This window comes from Dermochelys coriacea, chromosome 5, assembly GCF_009764565.3.
Source record: "Dermochelys coriacea isolate rDerCor1 chromosome 5, rDerCor1.pri.v4, whole genome shotgun sequence".
NCBI lineage: Eukaryota > Metazoa > Chordata > Testudines > Dermochelyidae > Dermochelys > Dermochelys coriacea.
In genome coordinates this window covers 103,080,889-103,105,001 of record NC_050072.1, presented here as the reverse complement: position 1 = coordinate 103,105,001, position 24,113 = coordinate 103,080,889, and the positions used below count along the sequence as shown (strand labels likewise).

General features: G+C 39.7%; 1 protein-coding gene across 1 annotated transcript in view; it reads left to right on the top strand.

Moving 5' to 3' along the window:
- LOC119855511 (histone-arginine methyltransferase CARM1-like) overlaps positions 1–23,341 on the top strand; it is a 143,791-nt gene extending 120,450 nt beyond the window's left edge. Inside the window, exons 8-13 of the mRNA XM_038401624.2 lie at positions 1,410–1,491; positions 4,227–4,312; positions 7,921–8,010; positions 10,510–10,647; positions 17,577–17,666; positions 22,668–23,341. Of these exons, the coding sequence (XP_038257552.1) occupies positions 1,410–1,491; positions 4,227–4,312; positions 7,921–8,010; positions 10,510–10,647; positions 17,577–17,666; positions 22,668–22,677 (496 nt within the window). The 3' untranslated portion in view covers positions 22,678–23,341. The remainder of the gene's footprint in view (positions 1–1,409; positions 1,492–4,226; positions 4,313–7,920; positions 8,011–10,509; positions 10,648–17,576; positions 17,667–22,667) is intronic.
- The last annotated feature ends 772 nt before the right edge of the window (positions 23,342–24,113 follow it).

Genomic DNA, 24,113 nt, shown 5'->3' with positions numbered 1-24,113 from the left:
TGACTGGTGGTATTAGATGATCTCTTCTGCTACATTTACCATTAAGAAGAGAAGTACAGTACTCACTTTAAGCATCTTTCACTTGGAAATGGGACATAGGACACAGTTCACATTGTAGCAGATTAAATAATTAAGTTAATATTTTAAAGCAAAGTTATTACATCTGAAAGGAGCATTCTTAACCTGTTTTAAGCATAAAAATTGTTTTGAAAAAAAAATCCAGACAATATTTAAAATATTTGTATGATGTCTTTCAAATTAAAACAGGAATTTGAGGTTTTAAGCATTCTCCTAAGGTGTTTTCAGAGACTGCAGTAGACTTGAGACCTTGATTTTGCATCTGGATGATGATTTCATCATCAGAAATTTGCTTCAGTTGCTCACATCTTTTTGTTTATATTGCCAGAGAATTGCTGAATCTTCCTGGGCTTTAATGAGTGTCTCTAGCCTTTTTCAGTGCTCCATTGGATTGATAAGTGGATCAAACCTCAGACTCTGGGTAGTTGTTGGAGGCAGATATTTTTGATTTCAAAGGAGTTTTACAGGGGGGCTGGATTTGCTGTCAGTGAGGGCTTGGCACAGTTTGGTCAGCTGCGCATGTAACTTGTCTCTCTTGTTTAAAAAAATTCCTGTTCACTTAGGGTGAGATCCTCACACCCATTTCCCCTTTTATGCCTAGTAAAAGGGCTAGAGCCATGTGTAGGAGCCCTAGAAGCCTTTGATCCAGCTAGGGGACAATTCCACTCAGCACAGGCACTGTGGAGACAGCCATAAGCTGTCTTCAGAGGATACCCTTGAAAGCGTAGGGGCATGGTGAAGGCTGCAGGGGTGTGTCAGGGTGGGGCTGCACCCTGCATTGCTGTAGGGTTTTTGGGCAGCACTGCAGCCAACAAGTCAGCCTAGGGAGGCTGTCATAACTTAGCATAGGCCCTCGGGGCAGTTTTCAGTTGTTCCAGAAGTCATTCCAGTTCCTAGAGCAGCCCAGGATTGGGAGGGCACAAAGGTAGCTTAAAGCCACCGTAGCTCCCACTCCCCCGGTCTGTGGATTCTGTGCCATGCCAGTAAGAGGTGAAGTATGGGAGCTCTTTCCTGATGCAGAGAGGTCTCTTGCGAGTTCAGCTGATGGCATCAGATTCCTCAGCCTTGAAGAATGCACAAGATAGTCTAACCAGCAGTGGATTTCACTGATGCCAGGAAATAACCCGTAACGTGCATATGTGGTGGGGGGAGGAGTGAAGAGTGGGGTGCGGACAGAGATGATTTGAGCTCTCCACAAATTCTAGGAAGGGGTTTAAGTGTTCAGCCATACTTCACATTCTGTTTGGAGACCCCAATTGTGCATGGATCCTCTGGGTGTGAGAGCCCCAAGAGACTTCTTCCACTAAATATTTTACTACACATTACTGTAGGTACCAGCAGTGTTTTTATGGGGTCAATCTATCCAGTCTCCGCAGTGCAGCAGTGGATGAGTACTTCCGACAACCTATTGTAGTAAGTATTTTCTCTCTCTTTCTCTCTCTCTCTTGCCTATTTCATCCCCTCCATAAAGTTTTGTAGTACCCTGTCTAGGAGAGCTCGAACCGTAGCTGTATAGTGTCATTTGGTTTGTGTACAGAACTTTGGTTTCCAGTGACCAGTTCTGTTAGAACCAGGAGCATCCCAGTCAGAGTAATTACTGTTTGTACTTTACCTGGCTTCCTCTTTTGTCATGAATAACAGAAGTGCAGAGTTGAATGCTCCTGTCGCAGCTACTTCATATGTAGTATGCCAGACTGTCATGATTGATCCTCATGACATCCTGTCTCCTCCTTTCAGAGTAGCAGCTGTGTTAGTCTGTATTCGCAAAAAGAAAAGGAGTACTTGTGGTACCTTAGAGACTAACTCATTTATTTGAGCATAAGCTTTCGTGAGCTATAGCTTATAGCTCACGAAAGCTTATGCTCAAATAAATTTGTTAGTCTCTACGGTGCCACAAGTACTCCTTTTCTTTTTGTCTCCTCCTTGCTTATCTACATTTACTGGTGTGAAAGCCAACAGAGAGATTGTTCAGAGGTCATGTGTTACCACGTCACTCTCTTGGAGGAGAAAAAAGAGGGAAAACTCTGGAACAGAAAGTGCAATGAGTTTATATTTGTAGTTTTTCCTCAGGGGGAAAGGGGGCAATGCAGCTTGCAGATCCTCTGGGGCATCCCCCAGAAAAGCCCAACTACCTTTGTGACTTACCTGCCCCCTATTCCCCCCACATCCCTACGTCCTTGGCAGCACGGCTCCCTTATCCTTATTTCTGTCCCCTTCACCTGCACTCTAATAGTAAATGAGGTCCTGGCATTGGCTGAGCTCCTGAGAAAACAACTTTTCAAAGCAAAGATGCAATCCAAGGAACTCCAGGTGACACTCTGCAAAATCTCGGGCAGGTCATAGGACTGAATGCACTTGGTTTTGGCTTTGAAAATTAATACTTTTGAGCTCTCTTTAACCTAAACTGCCACTCAGTTTCTCCAGGGATCACCACTTATGCCCACATCAGTCTGTTATGTTGTCAGGACTTTGTACCCAGTTTGGGATACTATGTTTGAAAACTGTAACTTGAATATCAGTACAATAAATTCAAGTTACCTAGTCTAGAAACCCAGAGCTTCCTCAGCTGCAGGCATAAGCTCAACATTAGCTGTTCGCCCCTTGTGTACCCTGCTAAAAGAGGAAACCTAGCTTGTCCCTATACCTTTCAGTTTGATTATTCTCAAACCATTGCTACCACTGCCCTACCCTTACAAGCAGCTGATGATTTTTTAAACAAACCTGTGTGGGTTTTGTTACAGAATTAAAAGAAAACTAGATTCCCAAAGCTCTTTAGTTTTTACAACTTTCTAGTCATTGGTTTCTTTGCTGCTTATCATTAAACCACTCAGGTCTTGCCATTTCTAGTTTGTTTTCCTGGGTTTTAGGGATATTGGTGCCTTTCCAAAAGCATTAAACCTGTAAATTCCATGGTTTCACAGTTCTGAACAGTCCCTTCCTTGTCCACTGCATGTAAATGGCTCTCTCTCCACGCAACCCTCGTGGGGTCACAATCCCTAAAAGAGGCATTGCAGCTTTCAGCTGGAATTTGCATTAGATCTTTGTTTCTCCCTTCCCTCCTCTACCACACAAATTAAAATAAAATAAAAAAAATCAAGCCAGTAGCCAGGTTTCTATATAAAGACAACCATTCTTTTTTTACATATGTTCCTATTTACTGGCTGCCTCAGAATGAACCTCTTCAATTCTGTTCTCTCTCTTTGACATCAGGCCTGGTTGGAAAATGGCAAAAAGTAACAAAATTCATTTTCCATTTAAATTTTGAGCTTTTCAAAACTTTGCCACAAGCCCTTTGAGAGCTCTCTGTAGCTATTCAACCTAACACTCCAACATGCACACCATCTTGGTTATGTCACACTTTCTGGCAGTCCACTAGAGAATGAAGCTGATCTGTAGAGGTAAAACATGTCCTGTGTAAGATGTATATGTATATGCAAAGATGTGTGCTTGGTTTATAAGCCTTTGTTTTCTTAATGTATGCCCTTCCATTAAGATCAATAATGGAGTGTATTATTATAAACCACACACAATTGTTAAAAAGAAAAAAAAACACCTTGGGATGTGCCTTTTCCCCATACATACACTTCACTCCCCATTGGGACTCAGTTTTTAAATTCAGTGTACATCACAAGCAGAGTTTGTGTTAAGATTTTAGCACCAACTGGGAGCTTGAGTCCTTGGAGGGTTTGGATTAGTGGATGTACAAAAAGAGGTGGGAAAAAGATGTTTTCAATTACGGGTGTACTGACTGCTCCTAGCGTGGTTACTATTCTGCATAATTAATTTTGATTCACATGCAATTATAGTTAACTCTTCAGCATATCTCCAAAATTCTCTAATTGATCAAACATTGTACGTGTGGTGGAGGAGGCCACATGAATTATTTGTGTGTTTGTTGGTGAAAACAAAATGAAAAGTATTTTTGTATGATTTAGCCGGGTCTTTAAAAAAGTTTTGTACCATAAGTGAGCTATCAAATGCATTAATGGCAAATAATAGTAATGTAAACTCTAGTAGAATGTTTTTAGAGCTGTTAAAGAGAACGTGTCATTAAAATGAATAAAGATATCTTCTTTTTTGTCAGATACCTAGTTTAGAAGGTGGCAAGACAAAATGATAACATTTGTGACTTTTTTTTCCCCCTTCAGGACACTTTCGACATCAGAATTTTGATGGCTCGGACAGTGAAGTACACTGTTAACTTTACAGAAGCTGAAGAGGAAGATTTGCATCGGTTAGTATAGATCAGTGTCCTATTCTTACTCAGTTTTTTAATTATTTGTGTTTTTAGAAGAAGCTGTTGGCTCTGGCTGAAGCTGTGGTCCATGGAACATTACTTGCATGGCTCTAGCAATGTATCAGCATTATCATCTGCAGTGCCCTCTTACCCTCTATAATAGCGGCACAGATCCAACATCAGGGGTAGTAAATTCGTTCAGTAACTGGTATTGAGGCAGCAGGATTTTCATTAAAGGTAGTTTATTGGGAACAAACCTAAGAAAAGAAAAATCCCTCTAAAGGGGAAGGAAAATAATAGCTTGTGTGTTTATTTTCTTCAAGAAGAGGGACCATTCTGCAGGGTTGAGGATGACATTTACTGATCTTTAGGAACATTGAGGTCCCCCCAGATATGCCAAGATTCAGGCCATTGGAGAGATTATTATTCACGACACACATCCCTATTAGCTAGGGCTTCTCATCTTCAGAGGTCTTTACAGATATTCCTTTTAATCCTCACAACCTGCCAGGGAGGGAGGTGAAAACAAGGCTTGGAAAGGTTTCCTTGGGCATCAGGACAACTTTGAAGCTAACACTGAATCTCAGTGGGGAAATGTGCTGTGCACAGATTGCCAGCGCTTGTGCCGAATTATGTGGTGATTTTGTTGATACAGTCACTGTGATATGCAGCCTGCTTGAGATTTGTATAAAAATATGTATGATTAAGAGGTTTTGTTTCAGTTCTCCTATTCCTGAAGTTCTTTTAGTTTTAGTTTTTAATATTCAGTAGAAATTATGAGACTGAATATGTTAGCAGCTCATTCAGCATCTTAACAATGCAGAGCCTTTTGTTTGACAAGCCTTAGAAAATCACTGCAATTTTGTACTAGTTTTTATGATTATCTTGACTCAAAAATGTATTTTCTCTCTCTTTTAATAAGGTCTTTGAAAAATAGCTTTGTACAGCAATGTTTAAGTTACTAAAGCTTGATGGTGTAGAAACAACATTCATAACAGCTCCATTATTTTGTGCAATACCTCTAGCATCAAGAAGAATAATGCCACTTGGATAAAATGCCTGTTGAATGAGGGATCAGGGAAGATAGTTGCTGTTTGGCTTTAGATTAATTAATTGTAAAAGGCATTGGTGGAGTAGTCTTTGTATATGTTTTCATTCCCGCAAAGAGAGAGAGAGAGATTGGGTCAAGCAATTTCAATATAGAAAGACATCAACTGTATACCAGGGAGCAGTGATTTCTCTGTAGACTATTTGCAGGAGCCCTTTTCATCCTGGTGATAGACCAAGCCCCACTGTTCATTCTACATACCGTGAAAGATTCCAATCCCCATTTGACTTGATAGCATCATCACAAACCCCCTGTCCTGCATATCCCTCTCCTTTCTTGGAGTAACTCTCTTCTTTAAATTATTCAGACTAAAAAGGCTCAGCTGCACCTTATTTGCTTCCTAATGGTGCCTTCTTGGCTGCCGCCTGCCTCCAAACTTTTCGTTGAGGATTTCTCCCTAAAACTTTTTAGGCCATTGTGCAGCTTGACAGCCCCTAGGTACATGACTGGAATGATGTGTACCCTACCGGAATGAGAGAACTTTAGGGTCTCTTCCAGGTAATACTACAGGAACTACAGACACACACAGATTCCCAACACACATCTGCCAGGCTCTTTTGGGTGAAATTCAGACCTCCTATAGTTCTAGTATGAGTTGCAGTCGATTGTATTTTATGGCACAATAGCATGGTCTAGTGAGAGAGAATTGCTTCGCCATTTCACCTGGTTAGTATGCTGGCTTGCTTCAATGAGTCTCACAGGAAATTATTTAAGTATGCTACCCATACCTTCCTCTAAACTGGTGAAAATCATTATTTTGATTATTACCATTCCCTCCAAGTGTTAGTTTTATTGTTCATATTCCTAGGAATGGCAGAGATTTGAGTGCAGCTACTTAGCCAATGATATGTCATTCCCAGAAGTACTGCCTTATTTAGTGATAATCCTGGAAGTGAAGTGAAGTAATATTCTACTGCCTGTTGGCTTAATTAGAAGCATGCTTGCCTGTGGCTCAGGAGTAAATCTGTTTGGAAAAAAAAATTCTAACAATATTTTCTTGCAGGAAATATGACCCCAATCTAAATAGAAGTTTTTCTGCAAGAAAAGATAGATTTTTAGTGGAGTTTTCTGTTAGTAAAATTTAAACATTATGTTTCAGGTCAACCTTAATCTCTGCATCTGCCTGCACTACTGAGGGCCCCTTGGGAGTTGTAGTTCCAGGTCTCTCATGGCCCCATTCTTTTCTGTGGGACCTGCTCAACAGCCAGACTATATATCCCATGAGGCACTACAGTCTGTCTGTGCACTGAGTTGCCATTCACATCCTGGAAGTCCCATGGCTCAGGCAGATGTACAGGTTAATATTGACTCAACTCAAAATGTCACACTTCAGCGGGGGAGTGATGAAATGTTTAGTTTTAATTGAAAAGCTTAAATGAAGCATTTCAACATTTTTTAATTTATTTTCCAGAACATTTTACAATATTTTTTCAGAACAAGTTATGATATTTTGACTTTTTGTCCTGATTTGAGATGGGAAAAAGATGTTGAAATATCAGAATTTTCTGCAGGATAGAAATTTAATTTTTTGATCAGCTTTATTTAGAAGGTTGAGTTCATATTCCTTACAAAAAATTGGACTTCTGGTCAGTGCTGACTCTGCTGTGAGAGATTTTAGAAGGGATGGGAATGCATGTCTCTTCTGTTCCACTTGCAGTGGCTGTCCTGGTGGAATGGTAAAGATCCCCAAGGAATCCACTTATATGCTTAAAGTCAAGCACATGGTTAAATCTTTTTAAGATTGTTGCCTTTAATAGTAGGTGAAGGGCTTTCCCATCTAGATTTTTAATGAAAGTTTTGAGAAATATGACAGTGGTTGAACTTAAAACATTATTTAAAACTACAACTGTGTTAATCGTGGGGAAAAAGAAAGCAGGTACAGAGAATCTCTCACATGTGTACATAAATGCACACACACACATCACTTGTTTTTATTTTAAAAGTACCACGGACCATTGCAGGTGTTATATAATCCTACAAATAGCTTGCAGTCATTATTCTGGATTTATTGCTTCTGAGGAGTGAATTTCTGCAGCTGCTGTTAAAAATTTAAGACCTATGTTTGTAAAACTATATTTGAGCATCCCTTATATTAAAAAAACAAAAGACTCTCCCACCCACCCCCTGCACTCACAGTAGTCTAGATTATTGTCCCAAAAATGCAGTAGCTCAGGTTTAAGCTGCAGAGTGCATACAGAACAGCTAATGGCCTAACTTTAGAGGTGCTGAGCACTTGGATTTTTCATTAGGAATTGCAGTTGTTCAGCATTTCTGAAAATCAAGCCATATGTTTCTAATTGACGTAAAAGAATTATCCAGTGTAATTTTTTTTAACTGATTTTATTTGGGATGTGACAATTCAAGCACAAATTGTTGTGGTAAAGGTATAAGTGTGGAAAACACCACCAGACAGTTTTCAGTAGAATGTTTCTGTTGGAATTTTGTCTGCACTACGTTTGTATGTTAACCTGGCAACATTCTAGTTTTCCTCCTGCAGAGTGGAAATCCCCTTCGTTTTCCAGATGATGCAGTCCGGACTAATCCACGGCTTGGCTTTTTGGTTTGATGTGGCATTTGTGGGATCACTGTATGTATATTTTTTTAATCGTTCCCATGAAACATTAAACACAGAAAAAATTGCCTCCTTATTCATGCAGGAAGGTGTGATCTTACTTTAATATTGAACTTGTCATATTATTCCCAGTAGGTAATGCCTTCTTGAGGTAGCAACCATGGGAATGACAACACAGCACTGACATTCTTGCCTCCTGCAGTTTGTGGGTTGGGGTTGTTCCCTGTTACCTTATGTGGGGTATGTTCAGGAATTGTGATAGTTTGGGATTTTTAAGTATTTTTTCTCTTAGGTGTCATCCCCATATCTTTCTGCACAAAACCAACTCCTTGATTACTGCCCTATTTGAGTGTAACGGTTCAGTGTTATGGGGAAGAACAGGAACATGTGCTGTGATTGTTCACTTTGGGCTTGGGCTTGTTTGGGGGGGGGGGCCAGAGGCATCTCAAGAGAGCAGCTGGTACCTGCTGTGCTTGGTGCTGCTACTTACTATTCTGGAAAGGTTTCAGAGTAGCAGCCGTGTTAGTCTGTAGTCGCAAAAAGAAAAGGAGTACTTGTGGCACCTTAGAGACTAACAAATTTATTTGAGCATAAGCTTTTGTGAGCTACAGCTCACTTCATCATGAGTGGTGGAGCTGCACAGGGGAAAAGAAGAGTAAACTTCTCCACATCAGAGAGAATGTCATCCTCAGTCTAACAGAAAAGCATATCCTACGGGGGAGTGGGGGAGAGAGATTTTTCTTTTATATTAAATAACTTGATAAGAATTGGACACATCTTCAGGAAACAAAGAATTATTACCAGACCCCGGGAAGCTAAGTCTTTAATTATTTGATTTTCTTTGTCTTTATTGATAAATACCCTTCATCAGCCCCTGATATAAGGCTCACCGAGTAAGAGTTTTTCTAATAACATTACATTCTCTTTTTTCTTTTTCTCTCTTTTTTTTAAAGTAGTAGTTTACTGTAGAACTCGAATTTTACTGGCAAGTGGATTCGGAATAGAGCCTGTCTTTAGCCCCACGTGGCACAAAGCAGCAGAGAAAGTTTCCAGCTACGTGGGAGCTGATTGAAACATATCAACCAAAGAAGCTTCTATTTTGGTGTAGAATGCAGCAGACTGTCTGCTGAGCAACTTAAGATGACAAGTGTGGGACTTTGATCACTGCATCAGATAACTGTTTAAATATTGAATAATGTTTAAAATCCTATTCTTAGTATTCAGAGCTCTCAATGGGCTGGATGGGGGATATCTCACAGGCTGCCCCTATCTTCATAACCACAGGCTCATTCTAGATTTATGGAAATCTCACTGGCCAGAGGCATGAAAGCTGGAAACAGGACATTCTCAGTGGGTGGTCCTCTGCAGGGGAACTCCTTGCCACAGTAAAAAGGAAAGACCACAAACTTTACTACTTTCAGGACAATCCCATCTCTTTGCCATCATTTCCCTTAATTAGATTTAAAAAAAAACCAGAGGGAAGATGGGGGAGAAATGGACATCTTACTTCCTGGAAATAGAGAGAGTGGGGAGCATCTGTTTTGAATCGACATTGCTAGGTGCGCAGATACCAGGATTACAAACAGTATAGATTAGAATAGACATATGAGTTGTTACATTTGAAGCCTTGCCTTCATCATGGACCAAATCCCCAGATGTTTGATTGTTCTTTGAAGGCAGATGGATATTTTAAAGTTTTAAAAAAGACAACAAAAATCAAATATGATCCCTTCAGGACTAGTCACTGTGCAAGTTTAACACACGTTTCCTCTGGCTTTTTAACACAAGGAATAGTGTCCGCTAACTAATAATAGTTTATGAATGAAGGAAAGAGGACTGGAGGAATAACTGAATTCCTTTTTCATTCTATTTTTCCTGCCCTTCCTGCTGTTCCCACTGAGACAAACTATATCAATAATAATCTTTCCAATTTACCTGATGGAAAAACAAAATGGCCCTCTCCCTTTTTTTCTTTCAATATCCATTGCATGGCTTTCCAGGGAGCTGTTTTACAAAATGCTGTTTCAGTGAGAAGAAGGGGAAAGGGAAGGAAGTCCCTCAAATTAGAAAAATAGCACTTATCTGACATTAGAAGGCAATAGCCTTCTTCCCAGCAGGACTACATGAAGCCCATCTGTGATGTTACTTCTGGAGGAGAAGTTGGGGGCCTCAGAGCAGCTATCAAGTACTTTTTAATTCAGTTGCTTCCTGAAAACCTGCTGAGCATGTATGACCTGATGCATGGCTGCCCATTTCCCATCCTTCAGATGCAGAATTGAACCTTAATTACATGGGTCTGTCATACTAGATGTGAGAAGGGAAGAGATATGGAGGTAAATCAGTGACGCTTATAAATCAGGAATTTAGCATTTTGCACAACTGGTTCATAAGTAGTTTAAAGTATATAAAGACAGTTATGGGGCCCATCATTCATAAATTCCCTCCCAAAATTGTGTTGCTTTCTAATAGAACAAATGAGAAGGAGTCTATATATCTTTTTTTTTTTTTTTTTAGGGTAACTGTTTGGTTGTCAACTGCTCCAACGGAACCTTTAACTCACTGGTATCAAGTACGCTGCCTCCTTCAGACTCCCCTCTTTGCCAAAGAAGGGGAAACTCTCTCAGGGAAAGTCCTGTTTGTAGCGAATAAGCGGTAAGTGGTAAAGCAACTCCAGGAGACTTCTCATTGTGGTGTGCCTCTGTTGCTGAGGTTCTCCAAAATGCTGCACCCATTAGTTAGTTAGTAGTATAGAGACTGGACGAGGTAAAATAAGGGATCCAGATATACAGTTTAGAAAGCTGGGGAAATGGAAAAGTCAAGCTGCACAGGGTCTGTTTTAGTGCTTCGCATCTCTACGTCCAAGACTGCAGGGTATAAATTCACCCTTCATCGCGGTGCCCAAAGGAAATATGTCTTTCCAAAATGTGGAAGGAGTATTTCCATGTATCGTGGGGAGGTTGGAAAAACTACTAGCTCAATGTACATCTGCCAAATGACTCGATTTATCAACCAATTTAAAGATCAGATCAGCTTTCAGTGCCTATAAGCATCTATCTGTCCACACAATCCCAAATTTAGCACAGCAAAATTGATTTTAATGGAAGGAAAAACATTGTCAGAAGCAGCATTTTCTTTGGTTTGAAGTGCACAGCTGTCCCAGTTCGTCAATGGTCTTTGAGATATCTCATTGTGCATTCATCACCCTCATTTTTTCAATGCAACATTTTTCCTCGGCAGATTTTGAATGTTTGTATTTGTGGAGGTGATGCTATATCCTTGCTAATTTTCACTTCTGAAAAGGATTTCCTATGGACACGCTTTTCCCTGTTTACAACACTACTCCTGTATCACTGAGACACAACTTTCCCTTTTTAGTGTGGCTAGTGAAGAGGATGGTTCTCTAAGGAGTACATTTTTGTTAGTTAATTAGTTAGTTAGCTGCATTCCTATTCTTTTGCTGTCAATGGGAGTTAAGAAGTATCACTCTTATGCTCTGCTGTGAAAACATTCCCTGAAGAGACTGGTTTGCACAGCTGGTTCATTTCAATCTAGCACACCTGCATGTGTGCTTGTAATTGAAAGCAAATGTAGAAATGTGAATCATTTTGTTGTTGTTGTTTATCTCTGGATATGTGCCTTATGAGTTCAGAGAGTTCTCATAAGATCAAAACTGGTAGAAGCACTCACAAAGCACTTCATTCACACCTGCAATAAATGCCCAACGTGGGACTTTTTCCAGTTTCCAAGCTTTTGGATTAGGAGCTCTTCTTAAAGGAGATAAATAACACAAGTCACAATACGTCCCTTTCAAAAGTAAAAAGTATCAGTTACTAAATGTGTAAAGAGAGAATCAGTGTGCTGCACAAAGTGACCATACAGCCGCTACTATAATTACATAGTACTATATTCTTCCTTCCAATTCTGCCTTGGCAAATGAACTATAGTAAGCTTTCTGGAAGTTCCAGTGTATCTTGGCTTTCTTTGATGGATTATGGCCCAACTTCATTAGTAGTTTCGCTGGATTAAGGATTTAAGGACTGGGGTTTATATTGATGGAAAAGATTAGATTAAAGTATAGGTAGAAGCAAACTTGACACTTAGTGAATCCTTAAAACTGATTCTTTTTATCTATTTACTTTTTTATACAGACCTGTCCCTATGGTGTCTGAAAGCCTATCCACATCCACTCTGTTTATACATGTGCTTGTGATTGGCTATTTAGTGTGTGTGGGACATATGTTCCACAAATCAGGGTGGATAAAAATCCATTTAAAAAAAGAAAAAAATCACATGCTTTTATTTACATTAAACACATTTATTTTTGAAAATAAACCTGTCTTCAGTTGACAGCCTATGTTAAATCCAAAATTTACTATAATCTATTAAAGTCATTCAAATAATTTTAAAAAGTCTGATGCATCAATGAGCTTCCCTCAAAATGTAATGAGTTCAAGAGCGCTTCTTTTTCAATTATATACAGAATCAGGGAGAAAACATTTTAAATTTAGAGGTCCACTCAAACTTTATATATGTCACAGTATCACACGCTGCATTAAGTTTCTGTATTGTTTCAGTCTTTACAATAGAGCAAATGATGGTATTTTACATTTTTCCAAATTTAAGTACTTCCAGTTTCTGTTAGGCAAAAGAGCTTTTACCTCAATTACTTTTGGTTTCATGGTAGCTTGCAGGTACAGAGAGAATATCTTTTTCTTCATTTGGACTAGTTAATTCAAAGTTGAGAAACTGACTGGGAGCTGAAAAAGCAGAAAAGCTTATTTTCTTCTTCCAGTCTGTGAATAAAATCCTGGTGGGAGAAGACGAGATTTATTCTAAAAATTTGAAGGCCATGAAACTAGATTTTCAAAGATATTTAGGTGCCTAAAGATGTAGATAAGTGACTGGTTGAATTTTCAAAAGCACGTAAGCAGGTTAGGCACTTATGAAAATACCACTAGCACCTATTTAACATAGGTATGTGCCTAAATGCTTTGTAAATATGGCACATGGTTACCAGAAACAATCTGTCAACTCACTAACTACATTTAATTCTTCCTTTGCTTAATAAATCAGTTTGAAATGCAAATAAGTTTTGATAAACTTAGTTTTGTTCTCATGTATCCAGCACATTTAAGGCTGGTTTATTTAATTACTGAAAAATAATTTTAAAATGCTGGTTTTGTACATTTTTAATAGGATTTAATAGATGCATTTGGATGAAAATTGGAATTTAGTGCAAAAATCATCTAGTAAATAAGATATGCTTCATTCACTGTTTTCTAACAATAAAAACTGTAAAAATTAATAGTGTGTGTGTGTGTGTGTGTGTGTGTGTGTGTGTATGTATAAGTGTTTAAATAAATGTGTATAGATACACTATATCTTCCTGGTTAGCAAAAAGAAGTACCAAATTTAGTTTAAAGGCTAAATTTGGTTGCAAATCAACATACTTTAATGGTTACCAACCAGTGAGAATGAACCTTTCTTTGGTAAAATAACTAAAAAGTATAAATGCAAACCAAGATTAAAATCGGTGATTTAAATCAATCCATCCTGCAGAAAATAAATATAAAATTATATGCATATATCACTTGAACCATTATCAACTGACAATAATAAAGAACTTCCCAACTCCATAGAAATTTAGATCACTCCTCTCAAATTACCCCCCCAGGAAGAGCATGAGTAAATTGATAATGATGGACTTCAGTGTGCCCTAGAGTCAATAAACTGTCCCTGCTAGACTAATGAAGGTGCCCTGTCTATAGCACCAACACATACAAAAATAGAGACTGGTTGCTAAAGGATACTGATTTCAGCTTCACAGAGAGGTGGTCTTGAAGATTTACATGACCCAAATGATACAGGACTTTATACGTTAAAAGAAACATATTGAATTGCATCAGGTAATGAAGTGGAAGCCAGTACAGTCCATGGAGCGTCAATGTAATCTGTTCCATGGGAGAGCAGGCAACCACATTCTGCACTAGACAAAATTTCAGAATGGTTGTGAAAGATACTGTCATGTACAATGCATTGTAATTATCCATTGTGGAGGTTACCAAAGCATACATAATTGGAAAGTTTGCATGCAAAAGGAAAGGTCAAACCTTCTTGCCAACCAAAAATGTATTAAGGCACCTTTTGCCACCTCTGCTCTCTGGGAAGCCAGAAGCAATCAAGGACTGCATAGAGTTCATAGATTCATAGAGTCCAAGGCTAGAAGGGATCATTGTGACCATCTAGTCTGACCTCCTGTATAACACAGGCCATAGAACTCCCCTAAAAGAATTCCTAGAGCAAATATTTTAGAAAAACATCCAATCTTGGTTTAAAAATTGTCATGATGGAGAATCCACCACAACCCTTGGTAAATTGTTCCAATGGTGAATAGCTTTCACTATTAAAATCATATGCCTTTGTGACTGTGGTCGCTGGAGGGGCTATACTGAAAATGCTCAATCAGGACATACTGCAAAGAATAGGGAAGATGATCCCCAAATAAACTGGTGGTTTATTCTTATAATTAGAATCACCAAGCCAGTAATGAAACCGTTTCAGTGATGCCTGACTGGCCACTATAAGCTAAAATACAGTTCCCTTTAAGCAATCCTGCCTTTGGCTCGCACGCAGACAGCCAAGTCTATATATTGAGATTTATTTAAAACCTTATTCACCATATATAAAGTTCTACCAACTCCAAGAGATCGAACACATTATCCACCAGGTCAATGAATATTTCAGATCTTACCCAAATATTTATAGCCAATTCTTATTAGCTAAATCTACAATTTATTAAACAAGAAAAGAAAGAGAGTTACTATTGTTGAAAGATCATTGTGTATATATAGATATGAATAAAGTTCTTAGGTCTGACGGTGAACCTGCGGATTTGTAAAAGTCCTTCCAGAATCAGTCCAATAGTCAGTCTATGTGCAGAGTTTGTTCAAATTCCTCCATAAGAAATTGCAGGGCTAATCTAGAGTAGACATGGAGACCTCAGTCTTGCAGCTTGAACTTCCCCTGACAAAATTTAAGCAGATCTGAGTTAAAACAGGATCAGACCCTAAACTTCCATTATAGTTCTCTAGCAGGCTGATAGCCTCTTGACAGCAGACACCACAGCAAGGGCCTTACCATATGGAGAGGCAGTGTATGTTGTTACTTTAAAGCTAAAGTTCTATTTCCTATGTATACACAGGTACACTAGTAGTATTAATTAACATAAGACAATTAGCCATTCAAACTATCAAGGCATTCTATTATGGCACAGACAATTTAAGCTGAAAACAATGTAAGTAATATTATTTCCTTCAATATCTTGCATCTTGATTTTAAGGTTAACTGAATCATCTGCATGCATAATATAGTGTAATTAAGAGATGAAAGGGAATTAATATCCACAAACTAATCTGGTTACATTATTAACGTCTAACAAGATATAGGTAAACACAGACAAATACAATTAGTATCTATTCTTAATCCTCTAACAATACAGACCTACATGTTAACTTGTAGTCTATTTAACATGGCTTTGATAACTATCTACAAGGAATGGCCCTGGGTACCACTTCAGTACTTTTCTCATATGTACTTAAAAGGTTGCTTTTAGATCAACCATCTGCTAGGTGCTTAATCCTTGCTGGTTCAGTGTCCACCTTATTTTCAGTCTGATTTAAAAATTGCCTCCTGATTTCCAGTCTGAATACCCCCCTGCCATCATTGCCACCATTTTATCTCTGGTCTATCACTGCACACAGTCAGTCTGGACTATTCACATGGCACCATTTCTCTCCAGTCTTTCTGTTCAGCTGGGCAACATTCTGAGGGCTCAATTTACCCTAATTTTTTAAAGGAGTACAAATTGCACTCTCTGTATCAGCGAGGGCTGCTGTACCCAAAGAAGAAACTTGCCTCTGAAAGAAGACAAACTGTGTTTGTACTGCTGCCTTCCCTTGGGGGTTCCACCAGGGGAGAGTTGCTTTAAAGCAAAGTCATGGTCCCCTAAAAGCACAGCTGATAGCAGCAAGAGATGAACTAACATATCCCCTATCTGCCCTGACCATACTCCACCCTTGTCTGGTTTCACTCACTTATGGGGTGCACTAGTTGGCAATTTGCCCACTAGCAAAGATGGGGTTGTGGGTAATTTATGCCACCACAACCACCTAGGGGAGGATTTCCTCTGTCTTGGGTTATACCAGTGAAGTCCAGGACTGAATTAAGCCATGTATCTGATGTCCTCACTAATAGAGAGACAAGGTGGGTGAGGTAATATCTTTTATTGGGCCAACTTCTGTTGGTAAGAGAGGGAAGCTTTCAAGCTTACACTGAGCTCTGTGCAAGCCCAAAAACTTCTCTCTTTCCAACAGAAGTTGGTCAGTAAAAGATGTTACCTCACCCACCTTGTCTCTCTAATATCTTGGCACTAACACAGCTACAACAACACTGTCCTCACTAATGACCAACTGGGACTGCCTCTACCAGGCCAATCAGCATGGCTGCTGGTTCCTCCAAGTCTCCCACAGAGTCCTCTGTCTCCTGCTCAGGGCAGCAGCCCTCTGTGGCAATCATTCTTTTTCATGTAGATGCAAAAATAGATGCAAAAGAATACAAATAGTGCATATCTCCAGAGGCAGTAGAAACTGGAAAAAAAATGCCAACATCTAAAAATAATTCCTTCAATTTTGGGTCTTGTCCTCAGCCTCCTGCTACAGGGGAAAAAAAAATTAAATAGTGACTCAAACCGGGAGAAAGAGGGTTTAAATTAAGTTGAAAAGTGGTTCAGCAACTTGAATTAGTGCTGTGAACCCCAAAACTGGTTTGAAATTTGTGGAAAGTATAAACTCTGTGAGGTTCTTGATGGTTCTGTGACATGCAAACAAATCTGTAGTAATAACAATAATAAATGCAGAATGCCTGGAGCATTTCCTGGGTCTTAATGAAGAGGTAGACTGGTGTTGCCTAGAGACAAATAGTAAGATTTTTATTCAGAAATTTGGACACAAATTGAGCTTTTGGACTGGCCACCAATAGTGTCATCTATGAAATGAGGCACTTATCTTTACTGTTTATCTTATTTTTATGTGTAAATTCCATTTCCTAGCAACAAGTCCCTACAGAAAATGCATTTCTGGATGATGATTGCACTTTGGTGGCTAAAGTTATTTGGCCATTTATTTTGTATTATCACTCAAAGTATGATAACTCACCAAGAAATACACTGCTTACATATTGTAATGATCAAATAATGATCTTTACTGCATTTTTGGCCAACAAAACTCATTGTTGAATGTCAGCCTCAGTTGCAATGAATGCATATTATTCAGCCTGTTTTAGATGTTGGGTCCTAAGTCTTCCATGCACTTTTGTACATTTTACCCATTGGCTATGAATAAGGAATTAATTTAGTCAAGCATGTATGAAATCGGAGGTATTGATCCCCTTGCATTTTGCATATACCAAATGCTTGCAACTCAAACACTAGGTATTCTGACAATGCCATTATTTGACTTCATATGTTACTGATATAATTGTAGATCAGTTATGTTTTCTTTTTTGTACTTTTATTTTTGATACAGACAGAGTTACGACATTCAGATTGTGGCTGTGGTGGACCAGACGGGCTTTAAATCTGGTAACATCCTTGATTTAAAGAATCCATTTTTTAGGTAAGAAATGTTCTTGGCTAAAATACATCATCATTTTTAATATAGTAAAATATAGGGTAGGGGAGATCTTGTGTCAGAAATGCATCACTTTTGCTAGCTAGGGAGAGACAACTATAGGTTAGCATTTATCCATCATTATACACTTAGCAGCAATTGTGTTTCTTTTCTTTCTGAGGAGGAAAAGGCAAGGTTTAAAAATCTCTCCATTAAAACAGGTGCAACAAATTAACTTCAATGCACTCTCCATAAATGAGGCCATAAAAATAAATAATATAGCCAACAACACCCTTTCCTCCCACACATTCTATTGAGACTAAAAATGTCAGCACTAAAGTTGAGTCCTAATACTGTTTTTTGAGACCAGTAACACAACTAACAAACAGTGGTATTTTCTTATCTTTAATTTGAATACAGATCTCCTCATAGTTAGGCAGTATTACATGTACATTTTACTAAAGCATTGCAAGGGGAAACTATGTGCAAGCCCCTTAATCGTCCAGTGCTGTGGCTGAGCAGAACAGAAAGTCTGTCACACAGAATGTGGTGATGAATTTTTTGGTGCTAATTTACACATAGAATCAGTTGCACCTTTCAGCCACGTGACTCATCACTGTGAATCATGAGAAATCTGCAGCTGCATTGAGCTATATAGTGAGGCATGGCACACATTTGAAATTAGTTGCTGGTGCCAAACACCCACCTTCCTCTATAAAAACCATATGGAAAGAACCACCCACCCCAACCAGTTCAGTGGGCTTTTGTTGGGCTGCTCACTGCTGCAGAGTTCCCTTTGGGAAAAGCTGCCAGCTGGAGAGCAGAACAGCCAGGAAACAGGCCCGTCAACTCTCACAGAAGGCAGAGATCTGTGGGAATAACAGCCTGTCCATTCCTACAGACAGCAGCAGCAGTGCCGGCTGCAGCGCATCTGGTAGGTTGCAGTTGGCCCACGCCCCTTTTGCAGTACTGCTGCTTAGGGCAACAGTAATTTAGGACATGTGGAGTAGTCGACTTTTTGGGAGCTAAACTCATAGTAGGTATGAAGAGAAGTGACTGAAGTAATGGGAGATGTTACTACACAGCTGCCTATCCTCTCCATGCAGTCATTCCTTCCTTCATGACGCTGTTTCCAAGGGTTTCCTGTTCACTTTGGGGCATGCTGGCTGTCTGCTCCCCACTCCACAATTCCTCAGGAGGACTGCTTCCATAATCTGTAAGCCTGTTTTGTAAGGTAGTTGGGGAGGTAGTGGTTGGTTTCTGAGGCAGTTGCCACCTTGCCTTTTCCTCCTTGTCACACATTCACACTGCAGCAGCAGGAACATAAAGAATTAATGGACTAATAGAAATGGTGGAATTGATTTTTCTAGGGTCTTTTTAGAGGTGCACATGGGAAATGGTGTTTCCCTATTTCATTACGTGTTTCCCACATTAATTAGATCTACATGATGACTCCTTTATAAGCTTTTTCAAGGCAGCCTGTCCTATGTGTGTGGTGAAATTTTAGGCATTTTCCCTTTCCTTTATACATGCACCACATTCGAGATTGTCTTTTTAAGAATGGGTCACTTTGTGTATACTTTAAAATGCAGTTAAATAAATAGATTGTTTGGGCAAACCTGCAGTGATTCTAAGCAAATGTCCATGGTGTAAAAACTGCATTTCCTCAGACCTGCCATTTGATATGTACAGTATCCTTGTTGAGTGCAATTGTCTGCCCATACCAGAAGAAAGACAGGAGGCAATGGATGTGGTTTAATTACGCTGCAACTTTATTCACCTAAAATACCTGGGGGTACCCAACAATAAATGTCAGGCCATCATCATTTCTTTAATCCAGTGGTTCCCAAACTTGTTCCACCGCTTGTGCAGGGAAAGCCCCTGGCGGGCCGGCCGGTTTGTTTACCTGCCACGTCCGCAGGTTCAGCCGATCGCGGCTCCCAGTGGCCGTGGTTCGCTGCTCCAGGCCAATGGGAGCTGCTGGAAGCAGCGGCCAGTACGTCCCTCAGCCCGCGCCGCTTCCAGCAGCTCCCATTAGCCTGGAGCAGCGAACAATGGGAGCTGCTGGAAACAGCAGCCAGTACGTCCCTCAGCCCGTGCTGCTTCCAGCAGCTCCCATTGGCCTGGAGCAGCGAACTGCAGCCACTGGGAGCCGCAATTGGCCGAACCTGCGGACGCGGCAGGTAAACAAACCGGCCAGCCTGCCAGGGGCTTTCCCTGCACAAGCCGCGGAACAAGTTTGGGAACCACTGGTCTATATCATTTCCACACAATCCCGTTGCTGAGACTCTGCTGCCCACCCCTTGCATGAGGTGAAGGGGGGCTATAATAGGAGAGGGGATTGGCTTTCTGCTGTACCAGATGTAGGAGCCCCAAACCCCCTTCCTCAGTTCCCTTGAGGGGGCTAGAAAAAAGAGGGGGTCTGCTTCCCCCTGTACTAGATACAGAAGCCCCTAAAAAACCCTTTGTCAGCTCCCTTAAGGGATGCTTTCTTTCAAATCCTTTTCCAGTCCATTTTATCTGATAACGGTATCCCTTCCATACCAAGTACCTGCACTGGACATCTGCCACCAGTTTTATGTGCTAAGCAATGACCTTATAACGTAGGCCCTTGGCTCCACCCCACTGGGTCCCAAATCTGCTGTGGGGAATGTGAAAAAACCCACCCTGCCTCAGCCAATCTGCTGGCAAGGGAAAAATTCCTTCCTAGCTCCCAAAGAAAAGGGCAACTAGCGTAATGCCCGCAGTGGGTCATGGGGAAATCTAGTCCTTTTTCCAATGTTGTGCTGCCAGCACAATCCAGATAAGAGAGGGTTTTTCTGGGCCTTCACGGGCTGTAATTATCCCCTCACTGTCATTATTCCCTCTTCGCTTGAGCAGGAAGGACTTTGCTCTGCCCATGTCCTGGCCCAGCAGGTTTCTGCTCTTCTCTTCCCTACTCCATCCCTGCAAACTTCCCAGCTTCCCCTCTATTACCCATGGGGTGGGTGCTCTTAAAGTTGGCAAGAACCCCTTTTCCTCTGGAAAGCTGGATAAGGACTCGCCACATGGATGCTGCAGTGAGCACATTTGTGGATTATTTGACACAACTGTTTAAGTCATAAGAGCCTTTCATGAGACCAGAAATTGGTTTTAGTTGGGTGTTTGCCTCTGATTATTTTCCCTGCAGCACCACCAGTATTAGAAGGAGCAGCTCTTGGAATGATTAGATTCTGTCAATAATTTGTACAGGAGCAAATGAAGTTTGTGTTAACAGAGTTTTCAGTTTAGGTATCATTGTCTTGACAAGACAAAAAAAAATTGTTTCCATTAAGTTTATGACATTGCCCAACTGGTAGACATCAATTAAAATATACCCAAACTGAGTTCATTTGTGGAAACAATTTATATTGTTTAAAGTGAGATTCTGGTCTGAAAATTGACTGTAAAAATGACATTGTGGAATTCCATGTTTGTTTTTCAGTTACTTTCCATATGAAATGTGCTCAGTTTACAAGTTTTAATTTTTTTCCCCTAATGCCTGCCCTGCAAACTTACCATGGGATCTGAATGTCAGGCTGGGGACTTCCTTTCTTGAACATCACCACTAGTTTAAAAAAATCAGTAAAGCCAAATTCTTCCCTCATTGATGCTTGTGCATCCTCAATGTCTTCTTTGGGCTTGCAAAGGTATAACTGATTGATCTTGTAACTAGAACATAGTAAACAGTTTTGTTTGATATACAAGAAGAAATAGAATCCATGTCACTCTCCCTTAGCTATGGGACTCTGCAGGACTAATAGGAATGAAAAATTGTGAATACTTATTTTTATTTGCACTTTTCAAAGTAGAACCAGACTTTAAAGTACAATTTTCATATTTTAAAAAAATACTGTTTTACTCCCACTCTATACAGGAAACTGCATGCTTGACACTGAAATCTTTCCATAGAACATTTAATTCTCTTCAGTGCATGAGCATACAGGGCTCTCATTTAAAGGTTATGCATCACTGTTAGGTTGTTCAGTGGTTGTGTCCCCCCGACTCCACTCCCAGGTAGAACCCTGGGTTGGAGGGAAAAGAGAGGAGCATTTTCTAAGTGTTACATGAACTATTCTAACAAATAGTTCAAACTTAGGTCTTTCAACCTTGACAAGTTCTTTAAAATGAAAAGTTGGGGAACTGATTTTTTAAAATGAGGGCACCTGAGTGAGAATGCACAGGGCAGTTCAAACTTATGCCACTGGTGCAAAATCCCTCAGGAACACACCAGTGGATGACAGGGCACAGCACGACTCTGCTCTGCCCCACCACATCCCCACTTTTCCCCTCCCTAGAATGCCGCAGACACTTGTATGCTTCCCCTTATGGAAGAAGTGTGGGTGGAGAGCTGCTCTGTGCAGGGAGAGTTCTCCATTGGCTGTATCTGGCTTCTTTAAAGCCACTTAGTGTTGCTTAGGCTCTGGCCCCTGCTCTCTAAGACTTAGCCATGAGCCAGTACATATGCAAAAGCAGATATTTCTGAAAGCCCTTTGGCTCTGTAAAATGCTACCATTTTGATTTGGTAGCATTTCTCACTTCCTTTGCGTAGGAGGCAGGGCTATGGAGAACCAAACTCAAGAATTGTAAACAAGGAGAGCAAAAAAGACCTCCCATATAAATTCTGCAAGCACATTGCATTTTAGCATATGCAATAGCATTCTGGTGACTTTGTATTTTATTTTACTTTTAATACAAACCCAGATCCAGATCCTCAGCTGGTGTAAATCACCCTAGTTTCACAACACTAGCCTGATTTATACTGGCTGAAGATCCGGCCCACCGTATTTCCTGTCTTATGGGGCCCTTATTAATCTGACATTCTGCCTTGTATATATTAAGGGGCTGTTGTTTAACTATTCTCCCCAGGCCTACTCAGAAAAGCCACATAGAAATTATTTCATTTGCTTAATTCAGTTAGAGCCATCAGCCATCAAAGACTGTTTTATTTTAACTACTGTGTTCTCTCCTATCCATATTTATTTTTAGGTATGCCTAGAATATATTGTTATATGGCAAACGAAAAACAGAAACAAGATTCTCACCAAGCCAAGTAACCTATAAGACTGAAAACGTATTCAGAGTAATAGGCTTGCTGGTCCTTGTGCAAAATCAGATTGTAACTGTACATATCTGTAATAAAAGATTTTATGCAAGCAGTGTGACATGGGAATGTTGCAGTTCCATCCAGTTTTTAAAACTGAAATTTAGCTTGGGCTCTCATTTGCAACATAGCAGATTACTTTGTTCTCAAATACTTTGTTGATATATATAAAATGTTGGTTTTTGTTTGGTTTTTCAGCAAAGTTGACATTTGTTGCTTTTTTAAAAAAATATTAACAAAACAAACCTACCTCATGTTTATATATGTGATACATTGAAGAATCTTAAAAGCAGAACACAATATTCATATGTAAGTTTCTTGGAGTTTCCTGCACAAGTTTCTTGGTGGTTTCAATATGTTTGTAGCTGGTCTGACAGGTTACTAATGTTAAATACGGACTCATTAATTCTGTTCTTTCTGAAACATGGAAACAAAATGATCCTTTGCGTACACCTTATAAATATTCTGTGATTACTCTGTAGATATAAAAGTGAAACACTACACACTTGTAAATTACTGCTAACACCGTTTACAATAAAAAATAAAATATGGGATATAAGTGAGGCTTTTACTGTTTCTGTAGCTCAGTGGAAACTTGCACATTGTCCAGTACTTCTAGAAAACTTGTTTTATTCCTGGCAACAGTGGGTCAAGAGAGAAACTTGTGGCCGTGTTACAGTTTCTAATGAGGTCTCTCTCCAGATAACATGACTCCATCCACAAGGATAACGAGCAATAAGTGAACTGTACAGTGTGTGTGTGTGTGTGTATGTGTGTGTGTGTATATATATATATATATATATATATATATATATATATATATATGGATTGTGGATACCCTTGAATGGCTGAATTAACAAATTGGCATCTACACTCTCCAATTCCTGAATGGAAATAAAGTAAATTAAAGCTATGTCTAATTTTACTATTTATATTTCAAGCTAATCATGGATGCCACATTTGACCCTGTCTGGTGATTACATTCCTGGCAATAATTGGAAGGCTGCATTCAACTAAAAAGTCCCACCACAGCCACACCAAGGTCTCTCCCAGGCATTAGGCTATATTTGTCCAGAGGACTTTCTTAGTCAAGGACCCCTTCTGGGGTCCATCAGTAAACTGTTCTGGTTTCAGAAGCCTTTCTATATGTTGACAGCCATTTGAAAAATTATTTTTTTAAGAATATTTTTCCTAAGTATGGAAATTGTTAGCTTATATTTTGAAACTTGTCAAAACCAAACATGGACTTTTGTTTGTCTGAGGCCATTGAATTGTAAAAGTCAGTAACACTATACCCTGCAAAAAGTGGTGTTTGCTTGTCTAAGAGGATT